The sequence below is a fragment of the Scyliorhinus torazame genome, chromosome 10 (assembly GCF_047496885.1).
Source record: "Scyliorhinus torazame isolate Kashiwa2021f chromosome 10, sScyTor2.1, whole genome shotgun sequence".
Classification (NCBI taxonomy): Eukaryota; Metazoa; Chordata; class Chondrichthyes; order Carcharhiniformes; family Scyliorhinidae; genus Scyliorhinus; species Scyliorhinus torazame.
This window is the reverse complement of record NC_092716.1, coordinates 73,453,754-73,481,333: the sequence shown is the minus strand read 5'-3', so window position 1 is coordinate 73,481,333 and position 27,580 is coordinate 73,453,754. Positions and strand designations below refer to the sequence as shown.

Here is a 27,580-nt window from a genome sequence, read left to right as displayed (position 1 = left end):
CCCCCCACCCCACCCCACGAGTGCAGCCTTATGACCCCGCCAGCTTCTCTTTCTCTCTCTCCCCCGAGCCCCCCCCCCCCCCCCCCCCCCCCCCTATCTTCGTTCTATCCCGTGTTTGCGTGAGTTTCCTCCGGGTGCTCCGGTTTCCTCTCTCAGTCCAAAGACGTGCAGGTTAGGTGGATTGGCCATGATAAATTGCCCTTAGTGTCTAAAAAGGTTGGGTGGGGTTACTGGGTTACGAGGATATGTTCAGAAGTGTGGGCTTAAGAGGGGTGCTCTTTCCAAGGGCCGTGCAGACTCGATGGGCCGAATGGCCTCCTTCTGCACTGTACATTCTATGATACCTCTCCTGGGCTCTGTCCCCTTGGATCCCTTGGTGCTCATTTCCTTACTCCATCTCCAAGGTCTTGGCACTGGTTTACGTTTTTAAAAAGCATAGTAATTTGCGCTGGCGTGACATCACGTCTGGTGGGTGGGAATTTTGAATGAGGGCTGAAGATGTGACGTTAACTCCGCTGAATACATGGTAATGGATTCAAACTCATGCAAATCAGATTCATGCGCTCTCTGGGTGTGAACCTGATTGCATCATCGGGGCGGGCCCGCAAAGATCGGATTCCAAAATCTCGCTGGTGCAAATCTTGTTTTTAGCCTCTTGCGAGATTTAGCGTCCATGACGGGTCTTGCGCCCGCTGCTAATGCGGCTGCTAAATCCTTCCCTTGCTCTCTTTTTATCATTTCTAGTTTCCTATTTTACTCTTCCTATTTTGTTTTCTAAATGCTTGACATAAAATAGCTTCCTTTAAGTAATACTCTTTGGCTTTTGCCATCTTTCCTAGTGGAACAAATGGCCACATGTACATGTAGAATATTCATTCTATGGGCCACAACATTTCAGACAAAACCAACATTAGTGCTTTGTGGTTAAATTTCCTTTCAACCAGCAACTGGTTTTTAATACTACATACTCCACAAGCCCCTCAAAAGAGATCAGGTTGGTAGTTTGGGTTATTTATATTGAGGGAATATTGGGGTTTGTATTTGGAAAGTTTGGTTTTGTCGTCCCCTGTTGCTGGATAATTTGGATTTATATATTCCTCTGGAGTATGTAGCTGAATTCCATTCCTTGTCCCGCAGATCCAAGTGATGCCAGGTTTTTTCTGGCCATGGATCTCTAAATTAAGGCCAGTGCCTTTGCTCATCCCACAAACCCTTTCATGTGATTAAACCGCAGCCTGTGCAAGGCGCCTTGGTTTCAACAGCAGCAGACCAGCATATGTTTGCTTAATTCCTGAGACATGATGACAGCAGTCTCTGTGCCACTAAGGCTTTTTTGTTTTAATTATTATTCTCTGTGGAGGATTACTTCCAATAGTTCTTCACATGCCACATGTTTGGTTACAGTGCTTTTGACATGACCCATGAACAACAGTGGAAGTTGAAGGAACAGCAGCTGAAACTACAGATTGCACAGCTCGAGACCGCACTAAAATCTGACCTGGCTGACAAAAATGACATCTTGGACAAAATAAAACTGGAAAGAGGTATCTTTGCTTGTAAAATAAATGAAGCCTGCAAAATCTGCATTCATGAATACATACCACAATGGTGATTAAATTTCAGGGTTTTTTTGCTTACATCTGCTTGGCATCGTAAATAACTTCAATTGCAGCAGTAATGCAAACTATATGTGAGCGGGTAGTACACTATGGGATTATAGTCTGTAACCTATTATAAGAAGAAATTTTCAAAAAAACTTAAAATTTCTACAACAGCTAATTTCTTGGAGATAAATTAAGATGGCTAACCTTCCTTTAACTTTTTTGCCATCCATTTTTAAAGGTAATGATTAGTAGAGGGTATAGCCTCACAGCCTCCTGTGCAGCAGCAACATTGGGACCAAGCAATCTGTGCAATTGCACGGTGTGCCCAAGCCTATCACAATCCCTGAACAGATCCACTAAAAGGACACGTATGAAATGGCTGATCATTTTGGGAAGTCGGACCTATTATAAGATGCGGGAATGTGTAGATTTGAAAGAAGATTAAGTAGGTAGTATTTAGTATAGTAGACTATTAAAATATAGAAGCTTCATACCAAGCTTTAGTATGGAGCCCTCACAAAGCAATTGCTGCTTTTCAAATTTCAATAATGGTATGGTATTTCAATTAAGAATCTATACTTCATATGTGCGCATAGGTAGGGTGTGTCAGCAGGCTGTCAGATTATGATAAGGTGTGGGTCATCACAGCCAGCCTGATGCTGTAATAACCTGATATCTGCACAAATATCATTCAGCAAGTATGACAAGTCACAACCAGGGACTCTGACCTACATTTCTGTTGTTTGGTAACTACGCATTCATTTTGATATAATTACAAGCCTTTTTCATCCCAAACAACCTTTTGGTTGTCAGTATTTCACAACACTTCTGTAGAACCATTTCTTTATTGATAATTATGGGGCTCCAGATACTTCTGATAAAAATGTTTGGCAAAATTGTTGACCTTAAATTGGTAAATATTTTGGATTGTGTAAAGTGGACCTGTGGTTTTAAAATGGATCACATGTAATTTTTTGAATAATAAGGTAAGTCAAATGATTAAAGTTGTGTTTCTTTTTTTAATTGTCACTCTTCATTTCCGTTCCCAATTAGACCAGCTAAATTGAAAATATTTGCATAGTTGAAAGTCAATTGCAGCCAGGCAAATGGAGTGTATCTTTGTTGGTCTTTCAGTTTCCGAGATGGGCATCTGTTACAAGCACAGGATAAACTGCCGGTTTATAACAGGGCAGTGCTCCATCCAGTGGCCTGGCCAAGAGATGACAGAACTCACCAAAGTTTAGTGAAGTTTGAGTAATTAGTCGGCCTAAAACTAGAGATTGTGACTTTCTAGTTAGGAACCTGCTGTACCAACTTGAGGCAAGTTTCAGATGCCATACTGCTCTAAAAACCTATTAGGTTTAATAATGTCTACCATGGTGCTTTCTTCTCAGTCACGAGAAGATTTATGTAAAATGCATCAAATTGACATTTCCTTCATTTCGGTCGGATTTTTGTTCTATTTGGGGAAAGGGTCCAACAATTGTTGGATAAAACGTCTTGACTTTTTTTATGGGTTTTAGTGATCCATTGTGAAACAGACATTATCTTTATCCCTAGTATAGCAAATCTGTCATACGATAGCAAATAAATAAAAACTGAACAATTTATATATTTCCTATTACATTTCTTGTCTGTGCATTGCAATTGGTTGCAGAAGTGCCACCTCTAGTGGTTCACATTGATTCCATTGGTGGGGTTGCATTAATTTAAAATTGTAATGAAAAAACAGCAAACTATTTGTTTATTATCCACAGCCATTGTAATTATAGGCAAAACTTCTCAACTTTTCTTTTGCTTTTTTATGACATGTTGGTGTAAAATTTGAGTGTGTAACTTGCTCCTATGTTCTTGGAAAGTTAAATAACAGGAATTAAATAACAGGAATTAAATTATTGTGCCAATGCCATTTATCTGTTTGTATTCACTTCTCCCTTTTTTTTTTAAACAAAATATGTTCTGGGAAATAATAGGTTAATCACTGGGATTTAAAGTGTGACATCAAAAATAATTTACGCTGTCACATAAGTTGCAGTTTAATTAGTGCAGATGGTAATGGGTACCAAAATATATGGTGCAAAATTAAATCAAATTATGCTACTCTTTAATTTTGGAAATCTGCCATTAAATATTGTTTGAAGGACATCCATGTTATCGGTCGCATTTTCTCACACATTCATTGGTATTTTAGCTTTTGTAGCCTGTGTAAATTGGCATCACCATTATGTTGAATGAATCCTTTGCACTGATCCACAGATGTTGCAAATGCAATTGGTGATTATATCATAAATATATTTTCTGTTCAAGTTCAACCTAAATATATCATACCAAAGTAATTGAGGCTAAAGTTCTAACCATTTTATAGTCCTTTATGTAAGTAAACTCTCCACAGCCTCAGTGTTTGAAAATTGCAGTTATAATATTTTCACGGTGACTGAATGGTTGGAAAAAAAGGCTTGTAGAACTGACCGAGGGCAAATATAGCACATCAGAGGACCAGTAAGCATGAAAATCTATCATAATCACTGCAGAAAGAACAGTCTTTCAAATAGAATTTAAATTGTAGTAAATGGAGTTGTTTAAACTGGCATATTTACAGAAATATCTCAATTTTAATTATTACAACAATCCTTTTTTATGGTGGTCACTTTGAGAGTGTGTTTTTTGTTTGTGCATAATACTCTTAAGTACCGATCTAGTAATAGCAGTAACGTAGCACCTTCTGAACAAAAGTAAAAACACTAAAGGAAACTACATTGCATGGGCATCAGGTGTAGAGCATGATAATTTCATCCCAAAAAGATACACGGGTGGCACAGTGGTTAGCACTGCTGCTTCACAATGCCAGGGACCCGGGTTCGATTATGATCTTGGCTGACCGTCTGTGTGGAGTTTCTACATTCTCCCCATGCCTGCATGGGGTTTTTCCGGTGCTCCAGTTTCCTCCCACAGTCCAAAGATGTGCAGGTTAGGCGGATTGGCCATGCTAAATTGCCCCTTAAGGTCCAAAGATTAGGTGGGGTTACGGGGATAGGGCGGGGGAGTGGGCTCACGTAGTGTCCTCTTTCAGAAGGTTGGTGCAGATGCGATGGACCGAAAAGCCTTCTTCTGTACTGTAGGGATTCTATGATACACACAATATACTATTCAGAAACATATTAGCTTTAATACCATCAGCTGTGGTCTTTTCCCTCAGACATTAAGGGCGGATTTTCTCATTTCTTTGCAGGCGGGAAGAACAGTGTGGAAGCCACTGGCCCCAACGCCAGCTCCCTCCACTGTATTGCAAGCAACTTAGAAAAAACATGCGGGGTGTGGGTGTGGGGGTCCCACAATGGCACGCTCGTGGGGTGGACTCTGATTGAACCCACATGCTCACAACTTAGTTTTGAAATATCTTTTTAAAGGGTGCCCCAACACAAAACAAAACCCCAACCACACACCCCTCCCCCCGCCCCGATGTTAAATGCATCAAATAGGCATCTTCATGATGTTCATTGCAATGCAAAATGCCTCCAATGTTAAGACTTAATAGTATGGACTAAAAAGGGTTAAGAAATGAGCATCTGTAAGATGTTAGAACTTTTCAGAATTACGCTGTAAGCAAAATAATACCCTGCAGTTGTATCATGTTTTTAATTGTAGTGTTTCTGCAGAACAATTATGATATATTATTCTTTAAATAAAAAGGCCTGTGAAGGAAGTGGGTACAAAACTAAAATGCAGACTCCACAGAAATTGTACAAGATAGGAATGATAGTTTTATTAGCAAAGTAACTGCAATTGTCATAGTTTTTTAATACTGACAGGGATTTAATGTTTGATTGGATGAACATTTTAAATAACAGCAGATACAATATATTAACTGCTGTAAAATTTATTAGTTCATTTTCTAAAGGCTTAATTTTATATTTTTTTATACATATTTATCAGGTTGTAAAATTGTATTAAAAGGTATGATCATCATTGTAAATTTATATTCAATTTCCCCCAATGCAGCACTTGTTACTTCTGTTAGTTCTTTGTAGGGGCAGAAATTCAGGTGACCCGTTATTTATGTACATATTTAAAGGTCTTAACATTTTTTCAAGGAACTGCCAGGGATGCATGAATAATGGCACAGCTCAATTTTTCTGGTGCCCTTGAGGTGCAGGACATTTGTCCTTGAAATTGTGGCAGTAGTTTCTGGCCCCGCAGTGGCAGGCATCATCATGGGCAGGACAGGAACATTTGGAGAGTGGATAAACTTTCCTGTCCCACAGGCAACAATGCCCCCAATGGCAGGACCAGAAAATCCTGGCTGGGTTCGGTCGTGCCCATTTTTTGCCGGTAAAATAGGCATAATACAGTCCCATTTTAAGACATACTAACTGTCTTTTATTGACAAGTTGCATTAAGTTTGGAATTCATCTGGGCAGCACGAGTGGCGCAGTGGTTAGCACTGCTGCCTCATGGCGCCGAGGTCCCAGGTTAGATCCCGGCTCTGGGTCACTGTCTGTGTGGACTTTGCACATTCTGCCCGTGTTTGCGTGGGTTTTGCCCCCACAACCCAAAGATGTGCAGGGTAGGTGGATTGGCCATGCTAAATTGACCCTTAATTGGAGAAAAACTTGCGCACTTTAAATTTTAAAAAAAGATTGGAATTAATCTGTCATTTGTAATTATTTTTGTATTCAATGGTGTTTGTGGCTGGCAAAGCGAACATTTATTGCCCATCCATGATTGCTCTTGAGAAAGTGGTGGTGCCTTGAACCGCTGCAGTTTATGTGGTGAGGGTATTCCCACATTGCTGTTAGAGCCAGAGGGCGAATCTCTTTTTTGGGAGACTATGGACTGGATTGTTCGATCGCCGACGGCAAAATCGTGTTCGGCGATTGGCCGGAAAACCCGTTTTGACGCTGAAATCGGGGCGGCGCTGTTTTTTGGATCTTCCGCCCCGTCCAAAATGGCATCATCGCTGAGTACGCTGCACATCGTTGGGAAGGCTTCAGAATGTCACCTGATGGCCCTCCCCCGATGCTCTGCCCCCAATGGCATGGATCAGTTGAGCACAGTAGCACAGTGGTTAGCACAGTTGCTTCACAGTTCCAGGGTCCCAGGTCTGATTCCCTGTTGGGTCACTTTCTGTGCGGAGTTTGCACTTTCTCCCCGTGTCTGCGTGGGTCTCCTCCGGGTGCTCCGGTTTCCTCCCACAGTCCAAAGATGTGCAGGTTAGGTGGATTGGCCATGCCGAATTGCACTTAGTGTCCAAAAAGGGTAGGTGGGGTTACTGGGTTACGTGGATAGGTTGGAAGTGTGGGCTTAAGTGGGGTGCTCTTTCCGGTGCAGACTCGATGGGCCGAATGGCCTCCTGCACTGTATATTCGATGAAAATGTGTGCTGTCCGTTTTCGGCGACCTCGCATGGCGGCTGAGGACTGTGCCCAGCTGGCCGGGGGTGGGGGGGACGGGACTTCGCCGGGGCTGGTGACTGGTGGGGCCTGGTCCGGGGGTGGCAAGGGGGTTACAGGGGGGCACTATCTGGCAGGCCGGGTCTGCGCTCACCTGGCGCCATGTTGCACGGTGCGATCGCCGCCGTGCGCATGCGCAGTCATGTACCCAACAATTCCCCATACGTATCTGCAGGTAAAGCCTACGTGGCACGGCTGCTAGCCCCCCACCGGACGGAGCATTGGTGAGGGGGTAGCGCCGACGTTTTGATTGTAAGACTAGACACATGCTCCAGACATAGCCTCCGAATCGGAGAATCCAGCCCTATGTCTCCTGCCGGAGCTGAATTGCACCTGGTATGAACGCAAATGAGGAAGCAATTCCCAATCCTTAACCATGCAAATTTATGCATGGCTAAAATTGCGAGTATCAGGCTGCCATTTTGAACGGGCTCTCTCCGCTTGGCAATCCAGCCTTTATCATCCCTACAGCGCAATTCAGGCCCCCATCCCCTTATTATCTGAGCTGCCCCCCCCCCCCCCAGTACAGGGGCGATCTGAACCCACCCTCCCCCACAGAGACCCCCTAAATAGGGAGGTGTCGAGGCCCAGGCCACGGAGTTTGGAGATGAGTTTCGTAGGAATAATAGTGTTGAAGGCTGAGCTGTAGTCAATAAATAGGAGTCTGACATAGGTGTCTTTGTTATCTAGGTGTTCCAGTAATTTGGTGGGCTTCCTGACAGGGGTCTCACTTCAGGGGGAGGGGATCTTTTTATATTGTGGGTGTCTGTGGGGGACCTCTTTATTTAAGAGGTCATTGGAGGATCTCTTTATTCAGGGTGTCTCTGGATCTTCCTGATTTAGGAGATCTGTGGTGGTGGGGGGGGGGGGGGTCTGGTGGGCATGTCTTGCATTGTGGGGGGGGGGGGGAGTTGGCCCTCAGATGGACTTTGGGGGCAACTCCCTTAAAATGTTATCGCCCTTGGCCCACCGCGAGGTCCATCGTGTCAGGACCAAGCTTGTCAAGATCTGTAGTGATTCTCGCCCAGCTAATTAAAGGTCCAGAGGACCGGAGAATCACGCAGGCCTGGAGAAAATGGTGCAGCCACACTAAGTGGATGGAAATGGGTTTTGCACCCTCCTGCTGGCGCTGCGCGCGAACCTTGATCCCGATGCCAGAGGGAGGCTGGAGCATTGAAAACGAATCAACGACCGGTGCCAATCCTGATTTCTTCGCAACCGCTGGATTCTCTGCCTCACCGTGAACTCGGCTACCGTGGCCGAGGTGGAGAATTTTGCCCTGAGTTCAAGGATTTTGTGCAAACTATTTCAAACAGTTAGCGAAAATGTCAAATAATAATCTGTGGACCATGATAGCTTTAGTTTTAATTAAATATTATTTTTCTTGCTTCCATGAAGGCAGGAATCATAATGTTGGGAAAACTCAACTTTTGACTTGCCCATCTGGTAGGATTGCATTGATTCCACATCAGCGTGTGCCTGATTACTGAACCAAAATCAAGGGAGCCAAGCCACTATCCATTTGGAATCAATTAATATTTTTAGCTGCAAATTCATGCCAAACAAATACTTTGTGCCTAGATTATATGTTGCTGTTTTCACAGGCCACAGTGCTCAAATTTGGCAATTCTGTGCACCTTGGGGGAGAAATTTAGATTTCAACATGGATGTAAAATGGGCACCATCAGATCGGCCATTCATTTATGGCATTTCCCACATTTATAAACAGTTGTATATATACACATCACATTTTTCTCGCCCGCGCTAATTTCCTTTATTATACAGAGAGGTTTAGTTTGTCCTTCGGTTAACTGACCCTACGTGCATTTCATTGCCCTCTGGATCAATCTCTGGTTCCTCCCCCTTCCCCGTTGTCGTCCCCCCCGCCCCCTTCGGCTGTGCTTTTATTTTATTTTCCGGACAGAATCTCGTGGTTCCCCGCCTTCCTTCCCCCTCCCCTCTCCCCCCCCCGCCTCCCCTCTCCCCCCCCGCCTCCCCTCTCCCCCCCCACCTCCCTCCCCTCTCCCCCCTCTCCCCTCCCCCCCCCCCGCTTCCCCTCCCTCCCCTCCCCTCCCCTCGTCCCCTCCCTCCCCTCTTCCCCCCCTCCCCTCTCCCCCCTCCCCTCTCCCCCCTCCCCTCTCCCCCCCTCCCCTCTCCCCCCCTCCCCTCTTCCCCCCCCTCCCCTCTCCCCCCCCTCCCCACTCCCCCCCTCCCCTCTCCGCCCCCCCACCTCCCCTCTCCCCCCCTCCCGTCTCCGCTCCCCTCTCCCCCCTCCCCTCTACGCCCCCCCACCTCCCCTCGCCCCCCCTCCTCCCCTCGCCCCCCCTCCTCCCCCTCGCCCCCCTCCTCCCCTCGCCCCCCTCCTCCCCTCGCCCCCCTCCTCCCCTCGCCCCCCTCCTCCCCTCGCCCCCCTCCTCCCCTCGCCCTCCCCTCGCCCCCCTCCTCCCCTCGCCCCCCCTCCTCCCCTCGCCCCCCCTCCTCCCCTCGCCCCCCCTCCTCCCCTCGCCCCCCCTCCTCCCCTCGCACCCCTCGCCCCCCCTCCTCCCCTCGCCCCCCCTCCTCCCCTCGCACCCCTCCTCCCCTCGCCCCCCCTCCTCCCCTCGCACCCCTCCTCCCCTCGCCCCCCCTCCTCCCCTCGCCCCCCCTCCTCCCCTCACTCCTCCCCTCGCCCCCCTTCCCCTCCTCTCGCCCCCCTCCCCCTCACCCCCCTCCCCCTCGCCCCCTTCCCCTCGCCCCCCCTCGCCTCGCCCCCCCTCGCCTCGCCCCCCCTCGCCTCGCCCCCCTCCTCCCCTCGCCTCGCCCCCCACTCCTCCCCTCGCCTCGCCCCCCACTCCTCCCCTCGCCCCGCCCCCCATTCCTCCCCTCGCCCCCCACTCCTCCCCTCGCCCCGCCCCCCACTCCTCCCCCTCCTCCGCTCGCCTCCCCTCACCCCCTCCCCTCGCCCCACCTCCTCCCCTCGCCCCCCCTCCTCCCCTCGCCCCCCCCTCCTCCTCCCCTCGCCCCCTCCCCTCGCCCCCTCCCCTCGCCCCCCCCTCCTCTCCTCGCCTCCTCCCCTCGCCCCCCCCCTCCTCTCCTCGTCCCCCCCTCCTCTCCTCGTCCCCCCCTCCTCCCCTCACCCCCCTCCTCCCCCCTCCTCCCCTCGCCCCACCTCCTCCCCTCGCCCCCCCCCCTCCCCTCGCCCCGCCCCCCTCGCCCCGCCCCCCTCCCCCCGCCCCCCTCCCCTCGCCCCCCTCCCCTCGCCCCCCTCCCCTCGCCCCCCTCCCCTCGCCCCCCTCCCCTCGCCCCCCTCCCCTCGCCCCCCTCCCCTCGCCCCCCTCCCCTCGCCCCCCTCCCCTCTCCCCCCTCCCCCTCCCCCCTCCCCCTCCCCTCGCCCCCCTCCCCTCGCCCCCCTCCCCTCGCCCCCCTCCCCTCGCCCCCCTCCCCTCGCCCCCCTCCCCTCGCCCCCCTCCCCTCGCCCCCCTCCCCTCGCCCCCCTCCCCTCGCCCCCGCCTCCCTCGCCCCGCCCCCCTCGCCCCGCCCCCTCCCCTCGCCCCGCCCCCTCCCCTCGCCCCGCCCCCTCCCCTCCCCCCGCCCCCTCCCCTCCCCCCGCCCCCTCCCCTCCCCCCGCCCCCTCCCCTCCCCCCGCCCCCGCCCCCCTCCCCTCCCCCCGCCCCGCCCCCTCCCCTCGCCCCCTCCCCTCGCCCCGCCCCCTCCCCTCCCCCCGCCCCCCTCCCCTCCCCCCCGCCCCCCTCCCCTCCCCCCGCCCCCCTCCCCTCCCCCCGCCCCCCTCCCCTCCCCCCGCCCCCCTCCCCTCCCCCCGCCCCCCTCCCCTCCCCCCGCCCCCCTCCCCTCCCCCCCGCCCCCCTCCCCTCCCCCCGCCCCCCTCCCCTCCCCCCGCCCCCCTCCCCCCGCCCCCCTCCCCCCGCCCCCCTCCCCTCCCCCCGCCCCCCTCCCCTCCCCCCGCCCCCCTCCCCTCCCCCCGCCCCGCCCCCCTCCCCTCCCCTCGCCCCGCCCCCTCCCCTCCCCCCGCCCCGCCCCCCTCCCCTCCCCCCGCCCCCCTCCCCGCCCCCCTCCCCTCCCCCCGCCCCCCTCCCCGCCCCCCTCCCCTCCCCCCGCCCCCCTCCCCCCGCCCCGCCCCCCTCCCCCCGCCCCGCCCCCCTCCCCCCGCCCCGCCCCCCTCCCCCCGCCCCGCCCCCCTCCCCTCCCCCCGCCCCGCTCCCCTCCCCTCCCCCCGCCCCGCTCCCCTCCCCCCGCCCCGCTCCCCTCCCCCCGCCCCGCTCCCCTCCCCGCTCCCCTCCCCTCCCCGCTCCCCTCCCCCCCGCCCCGCTCCCCTCCCCTCCCCGCTCCCCTCCCCCCGCCCCGCTCCCCTCCCCCCGCCCCTCCCCCCTCCCCGCTCCCCTCCCCGCCCCGCTCCCCGCCCCGCTCCCCTCCCCCCGCCCCGCTCCCCTCCCCCCGCCCCGCTCCCCTCCCCCCGCCCCGCTCCCCTCCCCCCGCCCCGCTCCCCTCCCCCTCCCCGCCCCCCTCCCCCTCCCCCCGCCCCCCCTCCCCTCGCCCCGCTCCCCTCCCCCCTCCCCGCCCCCCTCCCCCTCCCCCCGCCCCCCCTCCCCTCGCCCCGCCCCCCCTCCCCTCGCCCCGCCCCCCCTCCCCTCGCCCCGCCCCCCCTCCCCTCGCCCCGCCCCCCCTCCCCTCGCCCCGCCCCCCCTCCCCTCGCCCCGCCCCCCCTCCCCTCGCCCCGCCCCCCCTCCCCTCGCCCCGCCCCCCCTCCCCTCGCCCCGCCCCCCCTCCCCTCGCCCCGCCCCCCCTCCCCGCCCCCCTCCCCTCGCCCCGCCCCCCTCCCCTCGCCCCGCCCCCCTCCCCTCGCCCCGCCCCCCTCCCCTCGCCCCGCCCCCCTCCCCTCGCCCCGCCCCCCTCCCCTCGCCCCGCCCTCCTCCCCTCGCCCCGCCCCCTCGCCCCGCCCCCCTCGCCCCGCCCCCCTCGCCCCGCCCCCCTCGCCCCGCCCCCCTCGCCCCGCCCCCCTCGCCCCGCCCCCCTCCCCGCCCCCCTCCCCTCGCCCCGCCCCCCTCCCCCCGCCCCCCTCCCCTCGCCCCGCCCCCCTCCCCCCGCCCCTCCCCCCTCCCCTCGCCCCGCCCCCTCCCCTCGCCCCGCCCCGCCCCCTCCCCTCGCCCCGCCCCCTCCCCTCGCCCCGCCCCCTCCCCTCGCCCCGCCCCGCCCCCTCCCCTCGCCCCGCCCCCTCCCCTCGCCCCGCCCCGCCCCCTCCCCTCGCCCCGCCCCGCCCCCTCCCCTCGCCCCGCCCCGCCCCCTCCCCTCGCCCCGCCACGCCCCCTCCCCTCGCCCCGCCACGCCCCCTCCCCTCGCCCCGCCCCGCCCCCTCCCGCCCCCTCCCCTCGCCCCGCCCCGCCCCCTCCCGCCCCCTCCCCTCGCCCCGCCCCGCCCCCTCGCCTCGCCCCGCCCCGCCCCCTCGCCTCGCCCCCTCCCCTCGCCCCGCCCCCTCCCCTCGCCCCGCCCCCTCCCCTCGCCCCGCCCCGCCCCCTCCCCTCGCCCCGCCCCCTCCCCTCGCCCCGCCCCGCCCCCTCCCCTCGCCCCGCCCCGCCCCCTCCCCTCGCCCCGCCCCGCCCCCTCCCCTCGCCCCGCCCCCCTCCCCTCGCCCCGCCCCCCTCGCCCCGCCCCCCTCCCCTCGCCCCGCCCCCCTCCCCTCGCCCCGCCCCCCTCCCCTCGCCCCGCCCCCCTCCCCTCGCCCCGCCCCCCTCCCCTCGCCCCGCCCCCTCCCCTCGCCCCGCCCCCCTCCCCTCGCCCCGCCCCCCTCCCCTCGCCCCGCCCCGCCCCCTCCCCTCGCCCCGCCCCCCTCCCCTCGCCCCGCCCCCCTCCCCCCGCCCCCCTCCCCTCGCCCCGCCCCCCTCCCCTCGCCCCGCCCCCCTCCCCTCGCCCCGCCCCCTCGCCCCGCCCCCCTCCCCTCGCCCCGCCCCCCTCGCCCCGCCCCCCTCCCCTCGCCCCGCCCCCCTCGCCCCGCCCCCCTCCCCTCGCCCCGCCCCCTCCCCTCGCCCCGCCCCCCTCCCCTCGTCCCGCCCCCCCTCCCCTCGTCCCGCCCCCCTCGCCCCGCCCCCCCTCCCCTCGTCCCGCCCCCCTCGCCCCGCCCCCCCCTCCCCTCGCCCCGCCCCCCCTCCCCTCGCCCCGCCCCCCCCTCGCCCCGCCCCGCCCCCCCCTCGCCCCGCCCCGCCCCCCCTCCCCTCGCCCCGCCCCCCCTCCCCTCGCCCCGCCCCCCCTCCCCTCGCCCCGCCCCCCCTCCCCTCGCCCCGCCCCCCCTCCCCTCGCCCCGCTCCCCTCCCCTCGCCCCGCCCCCCCTCCCCTCACCCCGCCCCCCCTCCCCTCGCCCCGCCCCCCACCATTCCTCGCCCCGCCCCCCACCCCTCCTCGCCCCGCCCCCCCTCCTCCTCCTCGCCCCCTCCCCTCTTCGCCCCCCCCCTCCCCCTCACCCAGGCGGTGAACCCCGCTCCTAGCCCAAACCGTTTCAGTACCTCGATGAGGTATTTCCATTCGACTCTGTCGAAGGCCTTTTCTGCGTCCAATGAGACGATCACCTCTGGTGTTCTCTCCCCAGAGGGGGTCATTATTACGTTCAGCAGCCACCTGATGTTCGCTGTGAACTGCCTACCCTTGACAAAGCTGGTTTGATCCTCTGCGACCACCTCTGGCACACAGCCCTTCAGCCTTTTGGCCAGGACCTTTGCGTGTATTTTCGCATCCATGTTCAGCAGTGAAATTGGCCTGTGTGATCCGCATTCCATCAGGTCTTTATCTTTTTTGGGTATCAGTGAAATTGTGGCCTGCGCTAGCGTGGGGGGCAGGGTGCCCCTTGCCAGTTAGTCCGCGAACATGTCCCTTAAGTGTGGGGCCAGGACTGGTGCAAATTCTTTGTAGAAGTCCGCCGAGAACCCGTCAGGTCCCAGTGCCTTCCCCGCCTGCATGGAGCTGGTGCTCTCCATGATTTCTCCCAGGTCTATTGGTGCTTCCAGCTCCCCCTGTCTGTCTTCCCCCACAACTGGTAGTTCCAGTCCGTCTAGGAACTATTTCATCCCCGCACCCCCGTTGGGGGGCTCAGAGGCGTACAGTCCCTGGTAGAAGGTCTCAAATGCCCGATTGACCTCCTTTGGTTCTGTTACCAGTCTGCCTCTGCCATCCTTTACCTGCGCTATTTCCCTTGTGGCTGCCTGCTTTCTCAGCTGGTGAGCCAATAGGCGGCCAGCCTTGTCGCCGTGTTCGTAGAAGGTTCCCCGTGTCTGGCGGAGTTGGTACACTGCTTTTCTAGTGGATAGCAGGTTAAAGTCCATTTGCAGTTTTTTCCTCTCCGCCAGCAGCTCTACGGTCGGGGCCTCAGAGTATTTTCTGTCGACTTACAGGATGGAGTCCAGCAGTTGTTGCCTGGCTACCCTCTCTTCCCTATCTCTGCTTGCCTTGTAGGCTGTGACCTCTCCTCTAATCACGGCTTTCAGTGCCTCCCAGAATGTGGAGGGTGAGACCTTTCCGTTTGGTCGTTACTAACGTATTCGCCTATGGCCCGCGATGTTCTCTGACAGAAGGCCTTGTCGGCCAGGAGGTCCGTGTCCAGCCTCCATGTGGGGCGCTGGTCCCGGCCTGTCTCCAACCTCACATCCATATAGTGTGGAGCGTGGTCAGAGATAACGATCGCGGAGTACTCCGTTCCCGTGATCCCTGGAAGCACCGATTTCCCCACTGCAAAGAAGTTGATACGGGTGTATACCTTGTGTACTTGTGAGAAGTATGAAAATTCCTTCTCTCCCGGGTGCAGGAACCTCCATGGGTCCACCGCCCCCATCTACTCCATAAATGCTCCTAGTTCCCTGGCCATGCCAGTCTTTTTCCCTGCTCTGGGGTTTGATCGGTCGGTCAGTGGGTCCTGTGCACAGTTGAAGTCGCCCCCCCCCATGATCAGTCGGTGTGTGTCAAGGTCGGGGATTTCTGCCATGGTCTTCTTTATGAATTCTGTGTCGTCCCTGTTGGGAGCGTACACATTTACCAGTACGACCGGTGGCCCTTCCCGGACACCGCTGACCATGACGTACCGTCGCCCTGGGTCCGTAACTGTCTTGGTTTCCATAAACCTCGTCCTCTTGCTAATTAATATTGCTACCCCCCTAGCCCTCGTCCCTTAGCATGAGTGGTATGTCTGTCCCACCCAGCCCTTTCTTACCAGCAGTCGGTCCTTCTCCCTCAGGTGCGCCTCTTGTAGGTAGATTATGTCTACTTTCAGGCTTCTTAGGTGGGTGAAGACTCTGGATCTTTTCACCGGGCCGTTGAGTCCCCTTACGTTCCAGGTAACAATCCTGGTGGGGGGGTTTCGACCCCCTGGTCCTGTGGGGTCACCCATACTTACCTGGTGGACGCGTCCCTGCACTCCGGGGTTTCCCTTCAATGGGGGCCGTCCAAAATGGCCGTGGTCGCCGCTCTCACCATGAGGTCGGACCCCAGGGCTCCAGGGTTTCCTTTTGTCCAGGGGGCACCCAACATGGCCACCAGCTATGTGTACGCCACATGGCTGCAACCCTGCACTTCAGGATCTCCCTTTGCCCTCCTGAGTGGCTGTTTGTGGCACCATCTTGATTCCTCGCCCTGCTCCATGCCTGCGAAGGCCTGTGTTCGTGCCGCTTATCTACCTTACCCTTCTCTTTGCTTCTCTTTTGTTCTGCACTCTCCCCCTGACTCCTCTCCCCCCCCCTTAGTCCCTGTTCCTCTGTCCACCCCCTGTGTTCTTCCTCCCCCCCCCCCCCTGCCCTGTCCCCCCCCTTCTCTTTGTGCCAGGCGCTCCCTCTCCCCTGAGAAGCGTGCCGCAGCCCTCCTTTCTACCTGCCTCCCATGTTAGCCCTCCTCGCTAGCACGGTGGCCCCCCTCCCAGTACTTGCCCTGCTCTGGTCCTGTTTTGCCTTCCTTTTGCTAGCCCTTGTCTCGCTCTCCTGTCCGCCTTTCTCACCCTCATTCACCTTGCTTTGCTCCCCCCCATTGCATTGAGAGATGGAACGAGCCCGGGAACGTGTTAGCACAGTCCCGCACAGTGCACCAAACACGTGTGTACAGTTTGTGATCGTATTGTCTCTGTTTGCGGTCTGTTCTCTGCTCTTTGTTCCGATTCTTCCTTTCTTTTCCATCCCCGTCGCTTTCATGATGGCCGTTGTGGCTGTCCCTCCCCCAGTTTGTTCACTCTAACGAACTCCTCCGCTGCCGCTGGGGTGTTAAAAAACAGCTCCTTCCCCTCAAATGTTACCCAGAGTTTGGCCGGGAATAGTATCCCAAATTTCACATGACTTTTGTAGAGTGCTGATTTGGTCCTGTTGAATTCAGCCCTTCTTTTGGCCAGGTCCGCCCCAATGTCCTGGTCCACCCTTATGGTCTTCCCTTCCCACGTGCTCACTTTCGGATTTTTTCCCTGTCTTGGAACCTGTGCAGCTTCACGATAATCGCTCTGGGCTGCTCCCCGACTTTGGGCCTGGGTCAGAGCGACCTGTGCGCCCTGTCAATTTCTGGGGGGTTTGGAAATTCCTCCCTTCCCACTAGCTTGCCCAGCAGTTAGGTGACGTAGACTGCTGGGTCTCTGCCCTCCATCCCCTCTGGCAGACCCACTATTTTAACATTCTGCCGTCTGGACCTATTTTCCTGGTCCTCCACTTTCTCTCTTAGGCTCCCCTGGGTGGTTACCAGCCTTTTCACCTCGGTTTCCTGAGTTACCATCCTGTCGCTCTGGTCCGAGGCGGCCCTCTCCAACTCCTGAATCGTTTTCTCCCGCGCCTCCACCTTCCTTTCCAGGCCGTTAATGGTTCGCTGCATATTGTCCGTTGTCTCCTTCATTGTGTGGAGCTCCGTCCTGAGTGCCTCCTTTATGGCGTTTATCTCCGTTTTCAGCACGCTTCTCCATTCCTCCCCCTGTGTGGGTGGGGGGGGGGGGGCCGAGGGGGGGCGGGGGGGGGGGGGGGGGGAGGAGGGGGGACGTCCTGTTCCTGCTCCGCTGCTCGGCTTGCCAGCTTTTCTGCTTCCTGGTTCGCCTGAACCTCCGCCTCGCCCCGTGGGGTCGTCTGCCTGCGCGGCCGCAGCTCCTGCATTTTTTCTTCAACTTCACTGCTGCGCCTTCTTACATCTCACCGTCACCCCGATTTATTATTTGCAGGAATATTTCTGTTATGTGCCTTTCTCTTTATTTCCTGGGTTTTGGTGCGAAGAAGAAATTCATTTTTTTTTTTTTTGCTCCCCCCATAGGGTTTTTTCTCCTTTTGAAAATGATTTTTTTTAATATAAAAAATATTTTTTTTTTCTTTTGAATCCCCCCACCTCCTCCACGTGCAGCTCACCGGGACCAGTCTCTCCTCTTCCCCCCCCCCCCCCCCCCCCCCCCCTCCTTCAGCTCCGTGGAACGGAGCTTTGGCGCCTGGGCAGGGCCGATTTCGCAGGACTTTACATTTTAGAAAAATTTAAACTCACTGGGAAAACCCCCCAAAAAAGCCGCTATTTCGTGGATGTGCGGGAGTGTCGTTGCTGCGGCCGCTCCCTTCGCGATCGCCACCGGAAGTCTGAGATCAGCCATTCATTACATAAACTGTCTGATTTTCCTTTCCACTGACTTGAGTGTATAAGAAAATAATGCAGGGTGTAAAATAAACAGCCAAACCAGTATTATGGCTGTATTTGCTGTCAATGCCGTGCATGCGCTGTTCTAGTGGCATTCCATAGAATCCCTACTGTACGGAACAATGCCATTCGGCCCATCGAGTCTGCACCAAGCCTCTGAAAGAGCACCCCATTTAGGCCCACTTCCCCGCCCTATTCCCGTAATACCACCTAACCTGCATATATTTGGACACGAGGGGACAATTCAGTCTGGCCAATCCACCTAACCTACACATCGTTTGGCCTTATGATACAATAGAATGTTCAATTTGTGGTCATTCCCTACAGGTTGTTTGCAATTGCACTGTAAATCATCCCGTTAAGTTTACACAAATATTAGTATTTGTGTTACATTTCTCCTTTTAAAATTTCAGTTTGACCACGAATCAAGTCTCTCCCTCTTAGTCAATATTAAATGTACTATGACCCACTCCCTTGTTTGTTGGGAACATATTGGGCTGGATTCTCCGTTCCCGAGTCTAAGTGCTGACACCAACGAAGGATCCGTGGAGTTCCACGTCAGAAAAATCGGCGCCACACCGCACTGATTCCATTACTGATGAGGGACTAGCACTGGCGTGGCGCCACGTGGAACACCAGCGGAACACACGAAAAACGGTGTGGGAATCGCCGGATTATTGATGGACACTCGCAGGGCTGATAAGCTGCAAACGCACTTAGACTATACACCCCCCACACACACACATCACGGTCGGAAAATGGCACTGGTTGTGCTGGACCGCCCATACAGCTGGGGCCAGAGGGCACCCAGGGCTGCCCTGAGGGGTCCCCTATACGACCCAGGCCACCAGGTTTATAGCGGGCTGTCAGCGGCATGCACAGCCACATGGCTGCCTTGCCGGCTGCGGTAATGGTGTTGAGTACCCGTCCACCCCAACCCCAAAGCCCACCTCCTGGCCACCTCCCACTACTCTTTCCCCCCCCCCCCCAGCCCTAGCAGAAGCCCCCATTGCTAGCAGTATGGCTGTCGGCTAAGTACGGCGTTGCTGCACACTGTCCATATGGCCACTCTTAGCAGCCAGCACGCCAGGTTCACGACCATTGAGAGCACACGTGGACTGCGCTGTCTGGAACTTGACCCATCGGAGGCGGAGCATCGTGGGTGGGCCCACTAATGAGATGTGAACGGGGTTGCAACTACGCACTGCGTGCGTCGCAATGATGCCGTTTCTGTGGAGGCGGAGCATCGCGATTCATCGTCAAATCAGTGCCTGCCGCGATTTCGCCGTCGGGACCAATTCTCCGCCCAAATGTACTCCCCGATTTTGGTGTCGGCCACCGGAGAATCACACCCATTATGTCTAGAGTATAATCAAGACATTAACTCTTTTCCGACTGAGCAGAATGATGTCCACGCAGACCAATGTGCATGTGCAGATGGTCAGTTTGCTTTGGCAGGAAACACAGTGATTATATTTCTGCTGTTGAAAGTTCCAGCAAATGTGTTCAAAATAATACTGATGATGATATGGTGTCCATTGTAAGGTCAATTATACCTGGTCTGTGGGATAAATATGCCATACTTCTTTCTGACATTAAAAACTACATTTGCCATTTTGCAAAGTAATATTTTAATTCGCTTCTCATATGATAGAAGAAGGTTTTGTTACAATCTCTGTAGAACTTGTTATGTAGAACCTCTAATTTCTCATAGCCCTTTTGCTTCTGGTCAATATCTGCTTTCCAGCTGTTAGCAGCCTGCTGACCTTCTGGCTTACACCCACCAACTTGGTGCTGTTAACTCTGTCCTCAAAAGACCTTCTGGAAAAATCCTTCAACGTCCCAGAATTCCAACCAAGGCTTCACCCTAAATTACTCATCTCAATGGCAACAGAGGTTAATTGAGATATCCCAATCGATTTTAGATTACTTATGTTTCAGGTTCAAAATCAAACCTTTTGCCCCAGAGGTATGCATGACTATTTTAAATTTCTAATGAAGTCCGGGCAAATCTCCTCCGACTTGCTGTCTGCAGCTCCCCAGCTAAATGAAGGCCACCTGTTGTTTTTATGGCTTTACTCTCCTACCTTTGACCTCATAGGTCCACGTGGAACCCTTTGAACTGTCATTATTTGAGGTGTTCTGGCAATTTCCAAAGTCCAGCATTTTAATTACCTTACCGTTACAAACAAAATTACCTCAAATATTAATATGAATCATGAACTGGGTGATGATGACTTTTTTGTCACTATAATTGCATTGTAGGTACAAATCAAGACAACTGTAATGTAATTTCAAGGCCTTTCAAAAAAATGCTCATGATCATTGCGTTAGGGTGAATAAGGTTTAAATCAGGGATGAATAGTCCTTAATCCTAATATCCCTGTTGTCATTTACAATGTCTAATAAATTTCCAATCACTCATACAAATGTACATTTATCCAGCACTTTTCATGACCACCGGATGCTTCAAAGCACTTTGCAGCCAATGGAGTATTTCTGAAGACTAGTCATTGTTGTAATGTTGGAAACAACTCATCTTAACAAATGATAAATTACCATAAAATCATTGGAGGATTTTTATTTCCCATCTATCCGTAACACATTTGTAAACCAGTTTCTGAAGAGCATTTTTATCACAATTTTTCTCAGAGGAATTATGGAGAATGTTAAATGTTAAGCATTTCAGGACAAAAACTGGGTGCATGCCTCTCTTGATTTCACTTGGCCACGCTGTTATTAGCGTCTTTTTTATGTATTTATTTTAACGCATTGTTGCCTGGTTTTGTTTTCCCATTGTTTCCATTTAATGTACAATGGATGTCAGAACAAAATGAGCGACTCTCCCAGGAGAACAAAGAGCTCCAACTGCACTATCTGGAACACAAGCAACAGCTGGATGAACTAAAAGAACATATGAAGTTCTTCACCAAAGTAAGATACTTACCTGAACTGAATTTATATCTGCCAGAATGTGACAATGGTATGCTCGAAATGTTTTATGCATGGCATAAGTACACCAGCTTTCTGCATCATGAAACCTTGGGAAAAAAAGAATGTAAAATGTGATAGTTTATTTATTCATGATATTCAAGCCAAATGTCATACTTGGTGAGAATCTAGTATGTCACTTTTTAGTTATCGCTGTATTATTCATTTACAGTTAATAATGCCCTTTATTGACCGTTTTAATTTCAGGAAAGTGATATTGATGTGACTGAACTCAGCGAAGCACTGATGCTCATAAAGGTAATGCAAAGAAGTTGAGCCATCTTCCAATTTGTGCCTTCTCTGTGGTCTAATAATAATCTGACCCTCATATGCCCTGATTGGAGTGACTAGCATTTTAAGAGGCAAATTCATTGGTGAACCTTCAAGTGGCTATGTTGCTTACTCAAACATATGAAAATGTCAGAAAGAGCCGGGAGTGTAATGTCAGAGCAGAGCAATATGAAGTTTATTTATGCCGTGTTAATATTTCATCTTTACAACAAAGTTTAATTAGTCCACACCCAGAAGTATTTGCATAAATGTATATAATACATTTATTAATATTGTTGAGCATTTGGTTGAATTTCAACAGGCAAACATGACTGGGAGATTATAAAAATGGAGATTGTCAACATATCAGGAAGCCAGCTCCACCCCACCCATTGCTGCATTTAACTGCATTACGTTAGGGTGAGCAACCCTTATGAGAAAGCCAAATCGTCAATTTCAATACATTAATCAGTCATTTAGAACAATATTGACGTTTTTACAGTTTAACTTGGGTCCACAGTTTTCCCTGGCTTCTTCAAACTCGCTAGTGAAAGCAAGGTGAAACCATTGTGGCAATTAAGGGGGCTGAAGCCATGACAGGGAAATATGACAATAAGTACTGATACCTCACAACTGCTTTCTAGCCCGCTTGTATGAAAGGCTTTGGCCTGAAATATCCAAGGATTGGCAATCACCAATAGATTGTCCCTCTGCTCCTTTCTTGTAACTTGCACCTAAGCTCCGGATTTATCATCCGGATTTTGAATCAGGCCAACTTCAAAATGCAGTATGTACCTGTTCTAGGTGCTTCCTTCGTAGGGCAGGATAGTCAGTGGAAGCCAAGCCATGCCCTCTTTTTATTAGCTGCCATATATTACTAAATCTTCATTCACGAATGCATTGAAAAACTTTGGGACATTTAACTAGATTCTCAGTGTGTTAGTGAATAAGAGTGAGTGAGGTGAGTGGTAGGGTGGCAGGATGGATAGTGTGGTAGGTGGGTGGTAGGCTGGAAAGGTGACTGGGTGGGTAGAGTAGGATGGCAGGATAGTAAGTAGGTGGTTAGAGTGGCAGGGTAGCTAGTGTGCCAGCTGGGTAAAGTTGCAGGGTGATAGGTAGGAGTGTAGATAGGGTGCAAGGTGGATAGGATGGGAGGTGCCTGGGTGGGTAGCATGCTAGCTGGGTGTGGCAGGGTGATAGGTCGGTGGCAACATGGATAGGGTGCTAGCTTGGTGAAGTGGCAAGGTGGGTAGTATGGCATGTAGGGGTGGTGAGGTCAAGTTGGGGAGATGGGGAGGGAGTCAGAGTGTCCAGGTTGGGAGTCAGGTATTATAATGGGAGTTGCCGTGTCAAGGCGGGTGGCACAAAAGGGCGAGACAGGATTGGAGGAGGGTCAGGTGAAATCAGAGGTTTGCCTACTTGGGATATCAGTGGAAGTTGGAAGGTCAGGAGGTGGGGTAGGCTGGGTCGATGCAAATGATTATATACAGTTCCCCAGGAAATGTTATTGAGAAAAAAAAACGTTCCTCCTCCCTGGACTCGCCCTTCCATGCTCCCCCTACAAAATAAATCCTCCAGTCTTAACTCCCAACCAATACTTCTGCTGGGCGGTACTTTTAACAACTTTGGGGATACAGTGCCATAATGATACTGTCACTAGACTAGGAATCCAGAGGCCCAGGCTAATGGTCTGGGGAAACGGGTTCAAATTACACCACAGTAGTTGGTGGAATTTAAATTCAGTAAATTCAGACATTGAAAGCTAGTCCCACTAATGACGACTATGAAACTATCATGGTTAATAAAAATTCATCTGGTTCGCTATTGCTCTGTGGTAAGGAAAGCTGCCATCCTTGCCTGATCAGGCCTCGCTGTGGGCCCAGTCACACAGCAACATGGTTGACTTTTGCATGTCATTGTCAGATGGATGTTGTGTTATGTACTCTGGGATAACAGAGGCTGCAACTGGATGCAGCTTTAACCAAAAGATACTCCAGACTTTGAAGTAAGTTCAATGTGATTTATTGAACCATTAGCACAGTTCTCTATGAGTTCGAGTCTCCTGCTAATCTTGCTATAGTAACTCAGTCTAACTAACCAGTCTGCTCTAAGTCACGTGGTGGGTGCAATGCTTCTGATCTGCCCCTGTCCTACTCTCTAAGTGTCGCCTGTGGAAAGAGACAGAGCATGTGTACCCTGGACTTATATATGGGTTGTCAAATGCCCCCTTGTGGTAGTGTCACCTCTGGGTGTCCTGGCTGCCCATTGGTCGTGTCCTATTCTATGTGTTCATTAGCTGTATGTCTGCATGTCATGATGTCTCTGGTGCTCGTAGTGTATTTACATTAACCCCTTGTGTATATACGGTGATGCATGTCACCACATCCCCCCCCCCCTTTTTTCGTGTTACATATTTTCTGTACAGTGTTAAAGAAAAATTGAACAAAAACAGGTAAATAAGTGATGATATGTACAAGTTATGATGACTGTGATCACGGTACAAGATCAAAGAATAATTATGATGACATTGAGGATTATACAATACCAAATAATAGTTATCAGAGAATTTATCATAGAATTTACAGTGCAGAAGGAGGCCATTCGGCCCATCGAGTCTGCACCGGCTCTTGGAAAGAGCACCCTACCCAAGGTCAACACCTCCACCATATCCCCATAACCCAGTAACCCCACCCAACATTAAGGGCAATTTTGGACACTAAGGGCAATTTATCATGGCCAATCCACCTAACCTGCACATCATTGGACTGTGGGAGGAAACCGGAGCACCCGGAGGAAACCCACGCACACACGGGGAGGATGTGCAGACTCCGCACAGACAGTGACCCAAGCCGGAATCGAACCTGGGACCCTGGAGCTGTGAAGCAATTGTGCTATCCACAATGCTACCGTGCTGCCCTCATGAACTATGAGTCCAAAGTTCATGAATTCACACGGTCGAGTGGCTTCATTGTGCTGTTATGGAAGTGTCGATGTTGATGTTGTCATTCCCTTGTGAACGCCGTCAGTGTCCTGGTGTTTACGTAACCAAGAAGTCATCAGGAGGTCTTCAAATGGTCAAATCACTTAATTGTCTGACGTGGACTCTTTTTTTTTAATGCTTGTGGTAGCAATTCTTGATGACATCTTTCCTGAAAGCTGGTTTGCTTGTCCGTAGTGTAGCAAACGTGAATTGATAAGGTGCGTTGACATGCCATGGTAGGTTTGCACTCTCGCCATTGTTGTGAGCTGAGCAGTAGCATTGTCCTTCATGGGCAGAGTTGTACCATGTCGTACCAGTTGTTGTTCCATTGTTGTTGTCATTGACGTGCTTGTTGTTGTGTTTGGTGCCTCTGGTACGCTTCTTGTTGTTGTCTTTGTTGTTGTTTTTGTTGTCGTGTTTGTTGCACTCAATGACCACACCGAGTGGAGAATTCGAGTCCTTCACAAAGTTACTTGTGTCAGTGTCCTTTGTGGCATCTGCTGTTTCATTGAGCGTGCCGTCTCTGATTCCTCGGCGCGCCCTGTCTGGAGTCATGTCCGGTTCACTTGAATCATCTTTGGCTTGTCGATGCTCCCCGTCTGGAGTCATTTCAGGTTCTTGTGGAGAGGCTCGAGTAGATGAGGTCTGAATTAACGTGGTGTCACTGGAGTCACTAGTGTGGTGTTGGGTGTTCTGACACACAGATGAGCCAACACGGTTGTATATGGTACAACGCTATTTTATTTAAACTTACTATTTACAGTTTGGTCTTTGCACTCTGCACGTGGGGGTTCCCTGCTTGTGATGTTTTAACAGCTCTTTCTTGTTCCCTTCTCCCCAGACCTACTGACCACCAGGTGTCGTGCTCGTGCTTTTTATGTGGTTGGTGTTCTTGTCTGTGATTGGTTGTGGTGTTGTGTACTCTGATTTGCCTGTTAGTGTGTCCATCATGATGTGTGTGTTTGAATATCATGACATCCCCCCTTTTTACAAAGATATGTGCCTACGTGGTAATAAATATGATCGTGTCGTGAGTGCATCTAAGAGTGTGTGTGTGTCGTGTGCAGCATGTGCATATGACGGAACTATGTACATGGGGCGATGTCGGTTGCGTCACATGAACCAAGTTGTACCATAACATAACATAAATGCGAACGAGAGAAGAAGAAAAAAAACTTGAACAGTTGTCCAGTCAGACGACATCTGGAACGATAAACAACAACAGGTTATCATGTAAAATTGTGCAACTTGTTAAACATATGAACGGTATTATAAGTCCAGTCTAATGGGCTTGCGACGAGTTCGGGTTGACCGTCAGGGTGGCACACCACTCATCGGCTGGATTGATGGCATTGACCTTGTTGACATCAATGACGGAAACGCGGAAGGCATCCTGGTCATCTGCATCACTTAACTGGAAGTCTTGATGCGTGGGCTGGACGGTCCTGACTTGTCTGCGAGATTGTCGAGGATGCGCCGGATCCATGGGTTGAGCCGCACGACAGTGGGCTGCGTAGTGGCCCATCTTGCCACATCTGAGGCACTGTCGGTTTTTTGCAGGACATTGCCCTTTTAAATGTAGAGCTCCACAATTGCCGCACGTCATGACGTCACGGCGTTCGTTGCGCCACTGCGCATGCGCAGTGCGATCTTGCGGTGGGCGCGCCTGCGCAGTGCGTCCCTCGTTGTGGCCGTTATTTTTGGCGCGCACCTGCGCGGGAGACCGCGAAAAGCGCGGGAAGCGGCCGCTGTCGTCCGGGCCGTGGGTCGGGAAGTAATCGACGGCCTGGATGCGTTCGACGTCGTGGGCGGCCTGGCTTGCCGATTCGACGGCTGGGGACCCCCTCCGTGCCAACTCGGACGCCTGAAATCGGGCAAAACGGCAGGTAGCATTTTCGTGGAGGACACAGGCTTCCACAGCAGACGCTAAGGTGAGGCTTTTCATTTTAAGAAGCTGCTGGCGTAGGCCACTAGAGGCAACGCCAAAAACAATCTGGTCCCTGATCATGGACTCTGTGGTGGTGCCGTAACCGCAGGACTGCGCTAGAATCCGGAGGTGCGTCAAGAAGGGTTGAAAAAGCTCCTCCTTACCTTGCAGGCGTTGCTGAAAGAGGTATCTTTCAAAACTTTCATTTACTTCAACTTGAAAGTGCTGGTCCAGTTTGAGGATGACCGTGTCATATTTGGATTGGTTTTCGCCTTCTTCGAACACCAGTGAGCTGAAGACGTTGGTGGCGTGCGGACCTGCGTAGAAGAGGAGCATTGCAATCTTCGTGTCATCCGAGGCATTCTGTTTTTCGGTGGCACGGATGTACAGGTCAAATCGCTGCCTGTAGAGCTTCCAGTTGGTACCTAGGTTCCCCGCGACTTGCATCGGCTGCGGTTTGTCGGTGTGGTCCATGTCCAGAATGGCAGGTTAGTAGGCAGGTATCGATCCACTCCTGTACCATGTGGTGTTGGGTGTTCTGACACACAGATGAGCCAACACGGTTGTATATGGTACAACGCTATTTTATTTAAACTTACTATTTACAGTTTGGTCTTTGCACTTTGCACGTGGGGGTTCCCTGCTTGTGATGTTTTAACAGCTCTTTCTTGTTCCCTTCTCCCCAGACCTACTGACCACCAGGTGTCGTGCTCGTGCTTTTTATGTGGTTGGTGTTCTTGTCTGTGATTGGTTGTGGTGTTGTGTACTCTGATTTGCCTGTTAGTGTGTCCATCATGATGTGTGTGTTTGAATATCATGACAACTAGTAGCCTCACTTTGATTGTCGAGTGCCTCTGTTTTCGTTAGAGAGAAGAAGGTTAAGAGGAGACTTAATAGAGGCATACAAAATGATCAGGGGGTTAGATAGGTTGGACAGTGAGAGCCTTCTCCCGCGGATGGAAATGGCTAGCACGAGGGGACATAGCCTTAAACTGAGGGGTAATAGATATAGGACAGAGGTCAGAGGTAGGTTCTTTACGCAAAGAGTGGTGAGGCCATGGAATGCCCTACCTGCAACAGTAGTGAACTCGCCAACATTGAGGGTGTTTAAAAGTTTATTGGATAAGCATATGGATGATAATGGCATAGTGTAGGTTAGATGGCTTTTGTTTTTTGACTTCCCATGTTGGTGCAACATCGTGGGCCGAAGGGCCTGTACTGCGCTGTATCATTCTATGTTCTATGTACATACTAGCTGAGATCTGTCAGTCTCGCTGAGATGCCGCGCATCTTGTATGGGAATTGTGAATCCTTTGTCACTTGTCGCACATACAGTGGTAGACTTTCTGTGTCTTCTTGTCTGTTAGATGAGCTGGGTCGACTGTCAGAGTCTTCTTCTGGTGGCTCAAATAATCCGGCTAGACTGTCATTGTCTTTTTGTTGTTCACGTGAGCGTGGTAGACTGTCATAGTCGTCTTGCTGTGCATTTGAGCATGGCAGACTTGCATTGTCTACTGCTGGTTGCTCAGATAAGGTTGCTAGTCCTTCATGGTCTTGTTCATGCAAGGACTGCGCTCTGGAGTCTTGTGTTGCTTCCATCATGGAGTATGTCAACGAGCTCGCGGTGGAGGCTTGTATCGCTCTGTGGAGTCTGGCACCGTTCCCTGTGTGGAGTCATGCAGTGGTCTCGCTGTGCGCTCTCAACGGAATCATGCAGTGGTCTCGCTGTGGAGTCTTGCTGTGTTCTCTGT

The 27,580-nt window shown here is 53.2% G+C and overlaps 1 protein-coding gene across 7 annotated transcripts in view; it reads left to right on the top strand.

Moving 5' to 3' along the window:
• rpgrip1l (RPGRIP1 like) overlaps window positions 1-27,580 on the top strand; it is a 385,377-nt gene that overhangs the window by 140,392 nt on the left and 217,405 nt on the right. For 6 of the 7 annotated variants that reach the window (XM_072518258.1, XM_072518259.1, XM_072518256.1 and 3 more), the window contains 3 exons: window positions 1,405-1,544; window positions 20,489-20,595; window positions 20,860-20,910. In XM_072518258.1, coding sequence (XP_072374359.1) covers window positions 1,405-1,544; window positions 20,489-20,595; window positions 20,860-20,910 — 298 coding nt within the window. Of the gene's footprint in view, window positions 1-1,404; window positions 1,545-2,738; window positions 3,213-20,488; window positions 20,596-20,859; window positions 20,911-27,580 lie in introns of those variants that run through there. The other variant, XM_072518262.1, reaches the window with a different exon arrangement.